The 16,678-nt window shown below is 60.0% G+C and overlaps 2 protein-coding genes across 3 annotated transcripts; both read right to left on the bottom strand.

Annotated features, from left to right (window-relative positions):
• Window positions 1-426: 426 nt before the first annotated feature.
• Window positions 427-9,411, bottom strand: LOC121444543 (translation initiation factor IF-2-like). The gene is made up of 11 exons (XM_041646368.1): window positions 9,305-9,411; window positions 7,402-7,643; window positions 5,493-5,537; window positions 5,161-5,184; window positions 4,510-4,563; window positions 3,649-3,702; window positions 3,223-3,276; window positions 2,513-2,605; window positions 1,253-1,297; window positions 954-1,058; window positions 427-534 (listed from the first exon to the last, which is right to left on the bottom strand). The coding sequence occupies exons 1-11, from the start codon at window positions 9,409-9,411 to the stop codon at window positions 518-520; spliced, it is 840 nt and encodes a 279-aa protein (XP_041502302.1). The 3' UTR covers window positions 427-517.
• LOC121444539 (CD99 antigen-like) lies at window positions 8,820-15,024 on the bottom strand. 2 transcript variants are annotated; one of them, XR_005973796.1, is made up of 10 exons: window positions 14,925-15,024; window positions 14,096-14,122; window positions 13,183-13,227; window positions 13,026-13,067; window positions 11,669-11,731; window positions 10,583-10,627; window positions 10,305-10,349; window positions 9,717-9,833; window positions 9,305-9,448; window positions 8,820-8,921 (listed from the first exon to the last, which is right to left on the bottom strand). XR_005973796.1 is itself a non-coding variant. In XM_041646361.1 (9 exons), the coding sequence occupies exons 1-9, from the start codon at window positions 14,986-14,988 to the stop codon at window positions 9,432-9,434; spliced, it is 465 nt and encodes a 154-aa protein (XP_041502295.1). In that variant the 5' UTR covers window positions 14,989-15,024; the 3' UTR covers window positions 9,287-9,431. The 2 variants fall into 2 exon arrangements, 1 of the variants encoding a protein (XP_041502295.1); XM_041646361.1 differs by lacking the exon at window positions 8,820-8,921 and having other exon boundaries at window positions 9,287-9,448.
• Window positions 15,025-16,678: the final 1,654 nt, after the last annotated feature.

The raw sequence follows: 16,678 nt of genomic DNA, 5'->3' as shown, positions 1-16,678 counted from the left end.
TGTCCGTCTGCTCCTCATTTCATGTTGACTTCCTGGATTCTTTATGTCACTTCCTGTGTCTCCGCTTTTTCCCACTTCCTGGTTCCACTCCGCTGACCCCGCCCCCACTTCCTATCCCCGCCACCCACGCCAGCCCCGCCCCCGCTGCCGAGACTCAGGCTCCGCCCACTTCCTGTTTCCTTCCCGGCCCGGAAGTCGCGCAATAAAACCGTCTTTTTCGCCAGGAACAAAGATGGCCGCCGCGGGGTCCGTGAAGGGGGAACAGAGGGAGGACGAGGGGGCGGAGCCGGCCGGAGGGGGGTGGACAGGAAGGGGCGGGGCCGGGGACAGGAAGTGCAGGATTAGAACCAACTTCGCAGGAACGAAGGAATGAAGGAACAATTCAGCGGACGCGCCCGTCCTTTATTCACACCCCCCCCGGCCCAGGAGGTCACAGGGTCACTGGGGTCAGGTGAGGTCAGGGGTCACGGGGGTCAGGTGACGTCACCGCCTCGCCCTCTCGCCCGGGATGGAGCCCTCAGATGGTCTCGGGGTCTGCGCGGGGCGGGAGGAGACAGAGAACAGGAAGTCCCGCCCCCGCCCAGGCCCGTGGAGGAAGCCCCGCCCCATCACTTCCTGTTCCCCCCACCCCCCCCCCCGGTCCTCCCCACGTAAAGAGCGAGGAGAACAAATGACAAGGAGACAAGGGACGGGAAGGGGCGGGGTCACAGAAACAGGAAGTGGGCGTGGTCATGGGGACAGGAAGTGGGCGGGGTCACGGGGAGAGGAAGGGGGCGGGGTCACGGGGACAGGAAGGGGCGGGGCCGTGGGGACAGGAAGGGGCCAGGTCACGGGGACAGGAAGGGGCGGGGTCACAGAAACAGGAAGGGGCGGGGCCGTGGGCAAAAGAAGGGGCGGGGCCGCGGGGACAGGAAGGGGGCGGGGTCACGGGGACAGGAAGGGGCGGCGCTCACCGCGGCGGCCCCGCCCCCTCAGGCATCCCCAGGCATAGCTGACGCAGGTGCCCACGAGCGCCACGACCGAGATGATCGGGGAGACAATGCATGCGATGGTGTTGCCTGCGGGGCGGGGTCAGGGGTCAGGCGGGGGTCAGGCAGGGGTCAGGGGTCACGACCCCCCGGCCCGGGGTCCCCGCGGGGTCGCCGTGGCCGCCTGCGGGGAAGGGGGCGGAGTCACGGCGGGAAGGGGGCGGGGCCGGGCGGGTGATGGGCGGCGAACGGGCAGGAAGTCCCGCCCCCTCCCCCGTTCTCACCTTGGGTGTCATGGCCGCCAATGCCGCCACCGTCGCCTCCACTTCCTGTCGTGGGAGGAAAATGGGAAATGAGCACGAGGGGGGGGGGGAGGAGGGTTGAGGGGGGCGGGGCCGGGGGGGACTCCGTGTCCCAGGATCCTCGGCGTCTCCCAGAATTCCCTGGGGCCCCTGACGGGAAGCGGGCCTCTGGAAGGGAGGGGGGCGGAGGGGGGCAGGGACCGTGTTTCCCAGAATGCACTGCGTTCTGCGGGGGGGAGACTCCATTTCCCAGAGTCCCCTGCGTCCCCGACAGGAAGTGATGTCGTCGCGGACAGGAAGTTGGCACCACAGACCCCTTTTCCCACCGTCCTTTGCGTCTCGGACTCCATTTCCCACAATCCCCTGCGTCCCCGACAGGAAGTGGATGTCCCCCACAGGAAGTGACGTCACAGACCCCGTTTCCCAGAGTCCCCTGCATCCCCGGCAGGAAGTGCGTTCCCGGCATACATTTGCATACATGAATAATAAGCAGCCAAACCCAAGGCCTCTGTGCATATCCCACCGTCCTTTGCGTCCCCGACAGGAAGTGACGTCACAGACCCCGTTTCCCACAGTCCTTTGCGTCCCCGACAGGAAGTGACGTCACAGGCCCCGTTTCCCAGGGTCCTCTGCGTCCCCAACAGGAAGTGCGTTCCCCGCATACATTTGCATACGTGAATAAGTAATAAGCAGCGAAGCCCAGAGGCCTCTGCATCCTGGATGCTCTCCGCATCACATTTGCATAAATATGCATGTCTGCATAATTAGCTCCGCCCCCTCAATGGCATGCAGCCCTGCGGGCACGGGGTCATTTGCATGGCGCCGGGTAAATCTGCATAAATTTGCATGCGTGAGCAGCGGGCATTGTGAGGTCTGGATTGCATGGGGTTCGTTTGGATAAATTTGAATGCATTTGCATAGCTCCGCCCCCGGTGGCGCAGTGGTGCGCACAAGGTCGTTTGCATGGAGACTAATCTGCATAAATTTGCATGCATGAATAGCGGGCACCTGGAGGCCTGAATATGTATGATGGGGTTCGTTTGCATAGATTTGAATGCATTTGCATAGCTCCACCCCTGGTGGCGCAGCATCGTGGGCATGAGATCATTTGCATGGTGCCGGATAAATCTGCATAAATTTGAATGCATTTGCATACCCGCCCATGGGCGGGGGGCCGTCCCCGCATTTGCATGGCCCTCGCATACAATTTGCATAAATTTGCATACACGATGGGGGTCTCACCTCCGAAGCCGTTGGTGTCGCTGGGCTGTGGGCGGGGCTGAGGCTGTGGGCGGGGCTGAGGCTGTGGGCGGGGCCTGGTTGGGGGGTAGACACCTGCGGGGGGGGGGGGGGGGGGGAGAGGACTCAGCGCAGCACCCGGGGAGGACTCAGCGCAGCACCCGGGGAGGACTCAGTGCAGCACCCGGGGAGGACTCGGCGCAGCACCCAGGGAGGACTCAGCACCCAGGGAGGACTCAGCACCCAGGGAGGACTCAGCCCAGCACGCAGGGAGGACTCAGCCCCCAGCACCACTGAGAGGGGAGGACTCAGCACAGCACCACTGAGAGGGGAGGACTCAGCACAGCACCACTGAGAGGGGAGGACTCAGCACAGCACCCGGGAGACTCAGCACAGCACCCGGGAGGACTCAGCGCAGCACCCGGGAGACTCAGCACAGCACCACTGAGCGGGGAGGACTCAACACGGCACCCAGGGGACCCAGCCGAGCACCTGGGGAGAACTTAGCGCAGCACCCGCGGGGCAGGAAGAGTAAGCACACACCACCTGGTATGGGGACTGAGCGCAGCACCCGGCTCCAGGGCGATTCAGCACAGCACCGGGGAGGACTCAGCAAAGCACCCGGGAGAACTTAGTGCAGCACCCGGGGGAAAGGAGGACTCAGCGCAGCACCTGGGGGAAAGGAGGACTCAGCGCAGCACCCATGACTTTACCTCCGCCGTGTGGGTCCGAGGGCAGCGGGTCGGCCGGGAGCTTCGGGTAGAGGCCTGGGGAAGGAGGACTCAGCGCAGCACCCACGGGGCAGGGGGACTGAGCATTCAGCACCCACGGGATGGGAAGACTCAGCGCAGCACCCGGGGCGAGGCGACTTAGCATAGCACTCGGGGAGGACTCACCGCACACCACCCATCCCCGAGGAGGACTCAGCACAGCACCCAGGGGGAGAGAACTGAGCACCGCATCTGGAGGACTCAGCACAGCACCCCTGAGAGGGGGAGGACTCAGCGCAGCACCCGCCTGGAAGGACTTAGTGAAGCACCCGGGGGAAGGGAGGACTCAGCGCAGCACCTGGGGGAAAGGAGGACTCAGCGCAGCACCCGGGGGGAGGGGAGGACTCAGCGCAGCACCCATGACTTTACCTCCGCCGTGTGGGTCCGAGGGCAGCCGGTCGGCCGGGAGGTTCGGGTAGAGGCCTGGGGAAGGAGGACTCAGCGCAGCACCCACGGGGCAGGGGGACTGAGCATTCAGCACCCACGGGGCGGGGAGACTCAGCGCAGCACCCACGGGGTGGGAGGACTCAGCGCAGCACCCGGGGGAAAGGAGGACTCAGCGCAGCACCCACAGGGCGGGACGACTGAGCGCAGCACCCACGGGGCGGGAAAACTCAGCGCAGCACCCACGGGGCGAGGCGACTTAGCACTCGGGGAGGACTCACCATACACCACCCATCCCCAGGGAGGACTCAGCACAGCACCGGGGGGGGGGAGAACTGAGCACCGCATCTGGAGGACTCAGCACAGCACCCCTGAGAGGGGGAGGACTCAGCATAGCACCCACGGGGCAGGAGAAGGGAGCACACCGCCTGGAGGGACTTAGTGAAGCACCCGGGGGGAAAGGAGGACTCAGCGCAGCACCCGCCTGGAAGGACTTAGTGAAGCACCCGGGGGAAGGGAGGACTCAGCGCAGCACCCAGGGGAGGGGAGGACTCAGCGCAGCACCCGGGGGAAGGGAGGACTCAGCGCAGCACCTGGGGGGAAAGGAGGACTCAGTGCAGCACCCGGGGGAAGGGAGGACTCAGCGCAGCACCTGGGGGGAAAGGAGGACTCAGTGCAGCACCCGGGGGAAGGGAGGACTCAGCGCAGCACCCGGGGGGGGGGGAAAGGAGGACTCAGTGCAGCACCCGGGGGAAGGGAGGACTCAGCGCAGCACCTGGGGGGAAAGGAGGACTCAGTGCAGCACCCGGGGGAAGGGAGGACTCAGCGCAGCACCCATGACTTTACCTCCGCCGTGTGGGTCCGAGGGCAGCGGGTCGGCCGGGAGGTTCGGGTAGAGGCCTGGGGAAGGAGGACTCAGCGCAGCACCCACGGGGCAGGGGGACTGAGCATCCAGCACCCACAGGATGGGACGACTGAGCGCAGCACCCACGGGGCGGGAAGACTCAGCGCAGCACCCACAGGGTGGGAAGACTCAGCACAGCACCCACGGGGCGGGGGGACTCAGTGCAGCACCCACGGGGCGGGGGGACTCAGCGCAGCACCCTCGGGGCGGGGGGACTGAGCATTCAGCACCCACAGGATGGGAAGACTCAGCGCAGCACCCACGGGGCGGGAAGACTCAGCACAGCACCCACAGGATGGGAAGACTCAGCGCAGCACCCACGGGGCGGGAAGACTCAGCGCAGCACCCACGGGGCGGGGAGGACTGAGCATCCAGCACCCACAGGATGGGAAGACTCAGCGCAGCACCCACGGGGCGGGAAGACTCAGCGCAGCACCCACGGGGCGGGGAGGACTGAGCATCCAGCACCCACAGGATGGGACGACTCAGCGCAGCACCCACGGGGCGGGAAGACTCAGCGCAGCACCCACGGGGCGGGGAGGACTAAGCATTCAGCACCCCCCCCCCCGGGGTCCCCTGACGGCGTCACTCACCCCCGCTGGGCTTCGAAGTTGGGTCTGGAAGAGAAGAGGACTCAGCGCCGAGCACCCAGGGTACCGAGCACTGAGCACCCAGCACCCAGGGTACCGAGCACTGAGGAACGAGCACTGAGCACCGAGCACCCAGAGTACTTAGCACCCAGCACCCGGAGTACTGAGCACCCAGCACTGAGCACCAAGCACTGAGGAACGAGCATTTTGGGTACTGAGCACCAAGTACCAAGTAGTGAGCACCCAGCACCGAACACCCCGAGTACTGAGCACCAAGCACCCAGCACTAAGCACCCCGAGCACCCAGCACCGAGTACTCAGCACCCAGCACTCACCGGGGTCCAAGGCGTCCGCGAGGTCGAAGTCGCCGCCGTCGTCACCTGCTCGTGGGGGGGGGCGGGGTCAGAGGTCAGAGGAGGACTCAGCACCCAGCACCCGGGGAGGACTCAGCTCCCAGCACCCAGGGAGGACTCAGCACAGCACCCAGGGGAGAACTCAGCACCCAGCACCCGGGGAGGACTCAGCCCAGCACCCAGGGGAGAACTCAGCACCCAGCACCCGGGGAGGACTCAGCCCCCAGCACCCGGGGGACTCAGCACCCAGGGAGAACTCAGCACCCAGCACCCGGGGAGAACTCAGCACCCAGCACCCAGCACCCGGGGAGAACTCAGCACCCAGCACCCAGCACCCGGGGAGGACTCAGCACCCAGCACCCAGCACCCGGGGAGAACTCAGCACCCAGCACCCAGCACCCGGGGAGGACTCAGCACCCAGCACCCGGGGGAGAACTCAGCACCCAGCACCCGGGGAGAACTCAGCACCCAGCACCCAGCACCCGGGGGACTCAGCACCCAGCACACAGCACCCGGGGGACCCAGCACCCAGGGAGAACTCAGCACCCAGCACCCGGGGAGAACTCAGCACCCAGCACCCGGGGAGAACTCAGCACCCAGCACCCAGCACCCGGGGAGGACTCAGCACCCAGCACCCAGCACCCGGGGAGGACTCAGCACCCAGCACCCAGCACCCGGGGAGGACTCAGCACCCAGCACCCAGCACCCGGGGGAGAACTCAGCACCCAGCACCCGGGGAGAACTCAGCACCCAGCACCCGGGGAGAACTCAGCACCCAGCACCCAGCACCCGGGGGACTCAGCACCCAGCACCCGGGGGACCCAGCACCCAGGGAGAACTCAGCACCCAGCACCCGGGGAGAACCCAGCACCCAGCACCCGGGGAGAACTCAGCACCCAGCACCCAGCACCCGGGGAGAACTCAGCACCCAGCACCCGGGGGACCCAGCACCCAGGGAGAACTCAGCACCCAGCACCCGGGGAGAACCCAGCACCCAGCACCCGGGGAGAACTCAGCACCCAGCACCCAGCACCCGGGGAGAACTCAGCACCCAGCACCCGGGGGACTCAGCACCCAGCACCCCGCCCGTCCCGCCCGTTCTCCCGTGACTCAGTTTCCCCCACGCCCCGAAACCGGATCCGCCGGTTCCCGCCGCGCCCCGCGACTCCCGCGTCCCGGCCGCCCCTTCAGAATAAAAGTCCCGCGGTTTTTTTTTAGTACTTTTATTTTTTATTTATTTTTTTTATTAAATTTCCGATTAAATTTTTTTAAATTAAATTTTTAATTTGTTTTTCGCGCGGGCGCCGGAGAGAAACCAGATCGGACCGGACCGAACCGGATCGCGCGCCGGTGTCGCAAAAAAAAAAAGAAAAAGAAAAAAAAATGATCGTTGAATTAAATTTGTTTTTAATTCAATTAGATTTTTAATAAATTTTATTTTTTTTTCCTCCTCCTCCTTCTCCCGCCCGAACCGAAGCGAAAAAAAAAAAACCCGGATGGGCGGGCGCCGAGAAAAAGCCCGGATGATTTGGGGTCTTTAAACCCGGATGTGAACCCCGTGGCTTTTTTAGTTTGGAAAAAAACTCAGGGCGGCGGGGGGGGGGGGGAGGGAAAAATATCAAATTTTAATTAATTAAAAATGAATTCGATTGATTTCCCAAATTTTCGGGTTTTTTTTTGTTTTCGTTCCCTCTCGCGGGATTTTCCCCGAGACTTCCCAGCATGCCCCGCGCTCAAAAAAAAAATAAAAAAATAATAAAAAAATCCCGATTTTTTTTCCGGATTTTTCCGGTTTTTTTTTTTTTTTGCCGTTTTTTTTTTTCCGGCCCCGCCCCCTCCCACCCGGCCCAGGCCCCGCCCCCCCGGTGACGTCACCGCGCCCCCCCCTCACCGCGCACGCGCAGCAGCAACGGCAGCGCCAGGAGCAGCAGCAGCGGCGTCGCCATCGTCGTCGCCGTCGGGGAAACTGAGGCAGCGGCGGCCGCGGGCGCAGCATCCGGGGATTTTCTTCCAGCATCCGGGGACTTTTTCCGCGGGCGGCGGTGCTGGGGACTCGGTTCTCCCGGTCGGACCGGTTCCCGCCGTGACGTCAGCCGTGATGTCGTCAGCCGGGGGCGGGGCTTCCCGGCCGGCCTGGAGCGGCGTGCGGCAGGGGGATGCCCGGTTTGGAAGTGAGGATTTTTTTATTTTATTTTTTTTCTGCTGCAGGGGGATGACTGTTTTGAAAATTAGATTTTTATTTTCTGCGGCAGGGGGATGCCCGTTTTGGAACTTGGATTTTTATTTTCTGCGGCAGGGGGATGCCCGTTTTGGAAGTGTGAATTGTATTTTTTCTGCGGCAGGGGGATGCCCGTTTTGGAACTTGGATTTTTATTTTCTGCTGCAGGGGGAACCCCGTTTTGGAACTTGGATTTTTATTTTCTGCGGCAGGGGGATGCCCGGTTTGGAATTTAAAGTTTTATTTTTTTCCCCCCAGCTCGGAGCTGCGGCAGGGGGATGACTATTTTGGAAGTTAGAATTTCCCCCCCCCCGCCAGCTCGGAGCTACCGCAGGGGGATGACCGGTTTGAAACTTAAATTTTTTTTTTCGGCTCAGAGCTACTGCAGGGGGATGACCGTGCTGAACTTTAAATTTTTTTCTCTCTCTCAGCTCGGAGCTACTGCAGGGGGATGACCGGTTTGAAACTTTTTTTTCTTTCTCTCTGCCCGGAGCTACCGCAGGGGGATGACCGTGTTGAAACTTAAACTTTTTTTTCTCTCTCCGCCCGGAGCTACCGCAGAGGGATGACCGGTTTGAAACTTTTTTTTCCTCTCTCCGCCCGGAGCTGCGGCAGGGGGATGACCGTGCTGAACTTTAAATTTTTTTTTCTGCAGCAGGGGGATGACCGTGTTGAAACTTAACTTTTTTTTTCCTCTCTCTCTGCCCGGAGCTACTGCAGGTGGATGACCGTTCTGAACGTTAAACATTTCATAGTTTAGGAGCTGCGGCAGGGGGATGACCGTGTTGAAACTTAAAACTTTTTTTTCTCTCTCCGCGCGGAGCTACCGCAGGGGGATGACCGTGTTGAAACTTAAACTTTTTTTCCTCTCTCAGCCTGGAGCTACCGCAGGGGGATGACCGGTTTGAAACTTTTTTTTCCTCTCTCAGCTCGGAGCTACCGCAGGGGGATGACCGGTTTGAAATTGTTTTCCATTTTTTTTTCTCTCTCCGCCTGGAGCTGCGGCAGGGGGATGACCGCCACCGCCCCGTCGCCCGTGACGTCACCGGGCCCCGCCCACCCCCGCGATGGATTGACAGGCGGACACCGAGGGCTGGGGGGGGCAAAGCGTTTATTACGACGGTGGCAGCGGCGGGGTCACGCAGGGGTCACGACTTCACAGGGGCCCCGGGGTCCAGCCTGGGCTCACGGGACTACGACGGGGACGCCCGAAAAAAAAAAAATTAAATAAAAAAAAAATCGGGAAATTTTCGGATTTTTAATTAAAAAAATTTTATATAAAAAAATTAATTTTATTTCTCTTCAATTTTTTCCTTTTTTTGGGGGGGGGAGGGGGAGGGGGGGGGAATAAAAAAGACAGGAAATGAATGAAAAAAAAAAAATAATAAAATAAAAATAAAATCACAACAAAAGTGAGTTTTTTCCCCTCCCCAACCCCCCCCGCCAAAATAAAAGTCGGGAATAAAAAAAAAATAAAATAAAAATAAAAAATTTGGAAATCAAATAAAAAAAAAATAATAATTCCCCACCTCCTCCCCCCTCGCCCCTGGGGGGGGATTGGCGGTGATTTGCATACATGCAAACGATATGCAAACGACGCAGGGGAGGCGGGGCCGGGCGTGGGCGGGGCTTTGGCGGCTGCGTAGGAGTTCGGTTGCTTGGTCGCTTGGTGCTGGATGTCATCGCGGCAGGGGGGCGGGGCCCTAGACGGGGGCGGAGCCTGTGGGGAGGGGGCGGGGCGGGCAGGGACGCGTCCGTCATCAGAGGAAGCCCCGCCCCTCGCCCCAAGCCCCGCCCGTCACCACGCAAGCCCCGCCCCCTGGCCCCATAGGCCCCGCCCCTCACGCTCTCCGAGGCTCCGCCCCACCCGGAAGCCACGCCCACTCGCCCCCTAGGCCCCGCCCCCTGATCCCGCAGGAGGCCCCGCCCCTCGCCTGTGGTGGCCCCGCCCCTGCCCCGCACCCATCTGGCCCCGCCCCCGTCCTCACCGTGCTCCTGGAAGCACAGCCTCCGCCTCTGGTAGGCCACGAAGCTCGAGACGGCGCCAGCAACCGCGGCCACCGCGGCCCCGATGAGGCCGGGGACCAGGCCCTGGGGGGCGGAGCCTGCGGGGTGGGGGGGGGGCGGGTGCTGTGCTCGGTACTCCCCGGGTGGGTGCTGCGCTGAGTCCTCTTTTCCCTCTCCTTCCTTGGGTGCTGTGCTGGGTCCTCCCCTCCCCTCTCTCCCGGGTGCTGCACTGAGTCCTCCCGGGTGCTGCGCTGAGTCCTCCCCTCTCCCCCGGGTGCTGCGCTGAGTCCTCCCCTCGGGTGCTGCGCTGAGTCCGCCCCCCTCCCCCGGGTGCTGCGCTGAGTCCTCTCCTCCCCCCCCCCCCCCCCCCCGCACTGAGTCCTCCCCTCCCTCCTGGGTGCTGCGCTGAGTCCTCCCCTCCCCCCGGGTGCTGCGCTGAGTCCTCCCCTCCCCCCGGGTGCTGCGCTGAGTCCTCCCCTCCCCCCAGGGTGCTGCGCTGAGTCCTCCCCTCCCCCCAGGGTGCTGCGCTGAGTCCCCCCCTCCCCCCGGGTGCTGCGCTGAGTCCTCACCGTCCGCCTCAGGCTCCTCCTCCCCTTGGGGTCCTTGGCCTCCACCTGGGGAAGAGAAACAACAACGACGTCACCGTGGGCGGGGCCTGCGGGGCGATGACGTCATCACAGTGGGCGGGGCCATGATGTCACCAGGGCCATGGCATGGCGGGTGGGCGGGGCTATGACATCACTGGTGGGCGGAGCCATGACATCACCGGTGGGCGGGGCCACGAAACTGCCGTGGGCGGGGCTATGACATCACCAGGGTTGCGACATCACAGTGGGCGTGGCCTCACCTTTGCCCCCAGCGGCGTCTTCCAAGTCCTTGTTGGAGAAGTCGCCTGGGAGGGGTCGGATTTGCATAAAATTAGCATGGATCTGCATAAAATTAGCATGGATCAGCATACGGAGCTGAGGAAATGGCCTGATTTGCATAAATCACCATGGATTTGCATGGCATGGGGGCTCATTAGCATGGATTAGCATACGGGGCCAAGGACGTGGCCTGATCTGCATAAATTAGCATGACAGGGGCCTCATTAGCATATGGAGCCAAGGCCTGATCTGCATAAATTAGCATGGATTTGCATGGCAGGGGTCTCATTAGCAGCTGGTTATTAGCATGCACCCGCATAAATCACCAGCAGCCCGATTAGCATATATTTACATAAGCGGATCGTGTGTCTCCCCGGGCTCATTTGCATGGATTTGCATAGCGGTGAGCCACAACCACCTAGCACATGCCAGCGAGGCCTCCTCATTAGCATGCATTTACATACCCGGTCGTTAGCATACATTTGCATACCGCCCTGCAAAGCCCGAGGGGTTCAAGGTCGTTAGCATAAATTAGCATCTCAGCGGCACGCGGGGAGGAGCTCATTAGCATGCGTGGGACCTGATTAGCATACGCCAGAGTTAGTCCCGCCCAACACGAATCCCTCATTAGCATAAATTAGCATCTCATTGACTGGCCTCTCAAAGGACTTCAGCACACGCCAACCTAATTAGCATGTGGAGCCCCACCCCCTCGTTAGCATACTCCCGCATGGCACCGCCCCTCATTGGCATAAATCAGAATATCCCCTCATTAGCATAAATCTGCGCCGCCCCGCCACTAATTAGCATAGACCTGCTCTGCCCCGCCCTCTCATTAGCATGAACAAGCATGGCTTCTGCATGCTCCACGCCTAATTAGCATGTGGAGCCCCACCCCCTCGTTAGCATAAATCTGCACGACCCCGCCCCTCGTTAGCATAGGTCTGCTTTTGCCCCACCCCTCATTAGCATAAATCCGCATGACTTCGGCATACGCCATGCCTGATTAGCATGTGGAGCCCCGCCCCCTCATTAGCATAAATCTGCATTGCCCCACCCCTCCTTACCTCCCGAGAGCTCGGACTCGTGATCCGGTTTCGGCTTGGGCCTGGGTGGCGGGGGGGCGGGGTCTGCGGGTGGGAGGGGGCGGAGATTTCCCATGATGCCCCGGGCCGCACGGGGTCTCCCCACGCCCGCCCCTGCGGCCCCAGCACCCGGGAGTACTCAGCACCCAGCACCCGGGGAGAACTCAGCACCCAGTACCCGGGGAGGACTCAGCCCCCATCACCCAGGACTCAGCACCCAGCACCCAGGGAGGACTCAGCCCAGCACCCAGGGAGAACTCAGCCCCCCAGCACCCAGGACTCAGTACCCAGCACCCGGGACTCAGCACCCAGCACCCGGGACTCAGCACCCAGCACCCAGAGCACCCAGGACTCAGCACCCAGCACTCAGCACCAAGCACACAGGACTCAGCACCCAGCACCAGGACTCAGCACCCAGCACTCGCATCACCCAGCACCCAGGACTCAGCACCCAGCACCCAGGACTCAGCACCCAGCACCCAGGACTCAACACCCAGCACCCAGCACTCAGCACCCAGGACTCAGCACCCAGCACCCAGATCACCCAGCACCCAGATCACCCAGCACCCAGCAGACTCAGCACCCAGCACCCAGGACTCAGCACCCAGCACCCGGATCACCCAGCACCCAGGACTCAGCACCCAGCACCCGGATGACCCAGCACCCAGGACTCAGCACCCAGGACTCAGCACCTAGCACTCAGCACCCAGGACTCAGCACCCAGCACCCAGGACTCAGCACCCAGGACTCAGCACCCAGCACCCAGGACTCAGCACCCAGCACCCAGGACTCAGCACCAAGCACCCAGGACTCAGCACCCAGCACCCAGGACTCAGCACCCAGCACCCAGGACTCAGCACCCAGGACTCAGCACCCAGCACCCAGGACTCAGCACCCAGGACTCAGCACCCAGCACCCAGGACTCAGCACCCAGCACCCAGCACTCAGCACCCAGGACTCAGCACCCAGCACCCAGATCACCCAGATCACCCAGCACCCAGATCACCCAGCACCCAGCAGACTCAGCACCTAGCACCCAGCACCCAGGACTCAGCACCCAGCACCCGGATCACCCAGCACCCGGATCACCCAGCACCCGGATCACCCAGCACCCAGCACCCAGGACTCAGCACCCAGGACTCAGCACCCAGATCACCCAGGACTCAGCACCCAGCACTCAGCACCCAGATCACCCAGGACTCAGCACCCAGCACTCAGCACCCAGTACCAAGGACTCAGCACCCAGCACCCAGGACTCAGCACCCGGATCACCCAGCACCCAGCACCCGGATCACCCAGCACCCAGCACCCCCGGGGTCCCCCCAGGGCCGCCCCTCACCGTCTCCGCCTCCCAGGGCGTCGCTCAGGTCCAGGTCTCCGCCTGTGGGGGGGGGAGGGTCGGGCTAGCCTCAGCAAACCGGAAGTGAAGGGAGGGGGCGGGGCGAGCCCGGGGTTCCCCCAGTCGCTGCCTCAGTTTCCCCACACCACGACCTCACCCGACGGCGGAGGCTTCTTGGGCGGCGACGTCGGCTTCTTCGGTTCTGGGGGGGGAAAAATTTAGGGAAATTTTATTAAATTCATTAAATATTCAAAATTTTATTAAATTCATTAAATATTAAATATTAAAAATTTTGTTAAATTTATTTATTATTAAATATTAAAAATTTTATTCGATTTATTTATTAAATATTAAAATTTTATTAGATATATTTATTAAAATGTTAAAAATCTTATTAGATTTATTTAATTTTAAATATTTTATTAAATGTAGTTATTAAATATGAAATTTATTTATTAAAAATGTTAAAAATTTTATTAGATTTATTTAATTTTAAATATTTTATTAAATTTAGTTATTAAATATGAAATTTATTTATTAAAAATGTTAAAAATTTTATTGGATTGATTAAAAAATTGATCAAGAGATTTGTTCCAATAAAAAAAAATAGAAGAATGAAAAAATTTCATTTTTGCCTCCCCTTAAAAAAAAATTCATTTCTTCATTTTTTTGGCCCATTAAAGATTTGTTCCAAAAAAATAACAGACGAATGAACAAACTTCATTTTTGCCTCCTCCCCTTAAAAAAATTTCATTTCTTCATGTTTTTGAACATTTTCTTATTAAATTTATTTAATATTAAATATTAAAAATTTTATTAAGCATATTAAAAAATTGATCAAAAAAGATTTGTTCCAAAAAAAAAAAAATAGACGAACGAAAAAATTTCATTTTTGCCTCACAAATATTTCATGCCTTCATTTTCCTTTTTTTTTTTTCCTGAAATGGAAATTTTCCGTTTATTTATTTATCTGTTTTCATTTATTTATTATTTATTAATTTTTAAGACCGGAATTTCCTGGTTTTTTTTTTTTTGGCGGGAAGCCTCGGCCCCGCCCCCGCCCCACTCACCGTCGAGCACGTCCGAGAGGTCGAAATCTGTAAGGAAAAAATAAATAAAAAATTTAAAAAAAATTAAAAATTAAAAAAATTATTAAAAATTAAAAAAAATTAAAAATTAAAAAAATTAAAAATTAAAAATTGAAAAAATTAAAAAAGTTATTAAACATTAAAAAAAATTAAAAATTAAAAAATGTCACAACCCGTGAGTCATTTTTTTTCCCCCTCCACCCACGCGGACGCCCAGGGCCGCACCCGCCCGGCCCTGAGTCACCGCGTCACGTGACCCCGCCCCTCCCGCCCGCGTCACGTGACCCCGCCCCCGCCCCGCGTCACGTGACCCCGCCCCTCCCCTCCCCGGGAATCCCCGCCCCTCGGGGTTTGTTGATTGACTTCACGAGAACGCGGTCCGGAGTGGGAGGGGGCGGGGCGAAGGGCGGGGCCCGAGTCACGTGGGCCCTGGAGTGGGGGGAGGCGGGGGTGTGGGCGGGGCCGGGCGGGGCGCACGGCATGCCGGGAGCCGCCGCGCCCCAAAAGTTTTTAAGAAGAAAAAAAAAAAAATTCCAAAAAAATAAAAAATTTCAAAAAAAAAAAAAAAAAAAAAAAAAAACCTCGGCGGCGGCAGCGGCGGCGGCGGCGGGAAAAAAATGTCCCAGCGTGCCCCGCGCGCGCCGCGGCGGGAGCTGCGGCCGGGGATTGACGGCGAAGGGGAGGGAGGCGGAGGCGCGGACTCCTAGGCGCCCGCCGCGGCCCCACGCGCGGAACCCGGACCCCGCCGCGACCCCTCCGTGACCCCCGCCGCGACCCCTGACCCCGCCCCGACCCCCCCGACCCCGCTCACCCTGGCCCCGGCCGAGGCCTCCGAGCAGCGCGAACGCGAAGACGAGCAGGAGCGCGGGAGCCATGACCGCGGCCGTGATTGAGGGCGGGCGGGGACTACATTTCCCAGGAGCCTCGGCGGCCGGGACCGGAAGTGCTTAGGGTCGAAACCGGAAGTGCCCTTTCTTCGGGCTCTAAGGGTCCGTTGTGAGTCCCGGAAACTACATTTCCCAGGAGCCTCGGCGGCCGGGACAGGAAGTGCCCAGTGGCGAACCGGAAGTGCCCTTTTCCTCGGGCTCTAAGCCTCCGTATCTGATCCCGGAAACTACATTTCCCATGAGGCTCAGCGGCTGGGACAGGAAGTGCTTAGGGTCGAAACCGGAAGTGCCCTTTCCTCGGGCTCTAAGGCTCCGTATCTGATCCCGGAAACTACATTTCCCATGAGGCTCGGCGGGCGGGACCGGAAGTGTTCGGCGCAGGGTTTTTTTTTTTTTTTTTTAGCTCCGAGGTTCCGTTTCGGGTCCGAGAAACTACAATTCCCAGGAGGCTCGGCGGCCGGGACCGGAAGTACCTTTCCCTGGGCTCTAAGCCTGCGTTTCGGGTCCGGGAAACTACATTTCCCAGGAGGCTCGGCGGGCGGGACCGGAAGTGCTCTGGGACAACACCGGAAGTACCCTTTCTTCGGGCTCTGAGGCGCCCGTTCCGCCATCTTTGTAGTCCTCCGGTTTTCCGGTGCGGCGCGGAGACCGGAAGTGCTCGGCGCAGGCACAGGAAGTCCCGCCCCGCCTCCGCCGCCGCCGGCGTCACGGGGGGGGGTCGCGCCGGGGTGACGTCACGATGCAGTCGCTGGTGTCGCCGGTGACCAAGGCGCTGCTGGTCGCGCTCTTCATCTTCGCCATCCTCCTCATCCTCTACGTCATCCTCTGGTACATCTGCCGCGACGTCGACTGCGACCACGGCCTCTGACCCCGCGCCCCGCCCCTGTGACGTCACGCCCCGCCCCCCGGGTCCCCGCGCGCCCCCGTGACGTCACCCGCGGGTGAGGACGGGAAAAAAAAAAAGATCCGCCGCGTTGGTTGATTGACTTCGCGATGGTAAAAAAAAAAAAAAAAAAGACGTGACCCCTGACCCTTCCCCCGTGACCCCCTGACCTCCCCGTGACCCCTCCCTGACCCCCGACCTCCCCGTGACCTCCCCGTGACTCCTGCCTTACCCCCTGACCTCCCTGTGACCCCTGCCTGACCCCCTGACCTCCCCGTGACTCCTGCCTGATGCCCTGACCTCCCCCTGACCTCCCTGTGACCCCTGCCTGACCCACCCGAGACTCTCTGTCCTCGTCTTGACCTCTCATGACCCTGTGACCCCAGGGGAGGGGGCGGAGTCCTCGGGGGACAGGAAGTGACCTCAGCGGCCTCGACCTCTGACCTTGGACTCTGGAGAGACCGCGCTGAAACATATTTAATTCGGAAATTTAAAATTTCGGTGGCTCATTTGCATGCGGATTTAAATATTTGGGGGCGGCCCCTCCACCGGGTGGGGTCTATCTGCGCTCGGACCCGCATCAATTTGCATAAATCTGCATATATGCGTGCGAAATTGCATAAATCTGCATACATTTGCATGAATTTCATTGCTTGATGGATTTTCACTTTTTCCTTATTTCCCCCTTGCCCGGCTCATTTGCATATCCCCGCCCACCCTGACCCGGCCCCGCCCCCTCTCTCCCAGCAGGCCACACCCCCCCGCCATGGACGCCCTAGGCCCCCGGGGTTTCCG

This window comes from Microtus oregoni, unplaced genomic scaffold (genome assembly GCF_018167655.1).
Source record: "Microtus oregoni isolate MIOR12 unplaced genomic scaffold, Mior012 000131F_ref0000151, whole genome shotgun sequence".
In the NCBI taxonomy this organism is placed as follows: Eukaryota; Metazoa; Chordata; class Mammalia; order Rodentia; family Cricetidae; genus Microtus; species Microtus oregoni.
The sequence above is the reverse complement of the archived record's forward strand: the minus strand, read 5'-3'. Positions and strand labels throughout refer to the sequence as shown.

Coding starts and splice junctions, on each gene's coding strand:
- LOC121444543 (XM_041646368.1), bottom strand. CDS start 9,411: ATGACATCCAGCACCAAGCGACCAAGCAACCGAACTCCTACGCAGCCG. Junction 7,644..9,304: donor CGTTTGCATATCGTTTGCAT/GTATGCAAATCA, acceptor ACGCCGCTCCAG/GCCGGCCGGGAAGCCCCGCC. Junction 3,277..3,648: donor CTCGGACCCACACGGCGGAG/GTAAAGTCATGG, acceptor CTCCTTCCCCAG/GCCTCTACCCGAAGCTCCCG.
- LOC121444539 (XM_041646361.1), bottom strand. CDS start 14,988: ATGGCTCCCGCGCTCCTGCTCGTCTTCGCGTTCGCGCTGCTCGGAGGC. Junction 13,228..14,095: donor CCTCTCGGACGTGCTCGACG/GTGAGTGGGGCG, acceptor TTCCCCCCCCAG/AACCGAAGAAGCCGACGTCG. Junction 11,732..13,025: donor CGCCCTGGGAGGCGGAGACG/GTGAGGGGCGGC, acceptor TCCCACCCGCAG/ACCCCGCCCCCCCGCCACCC.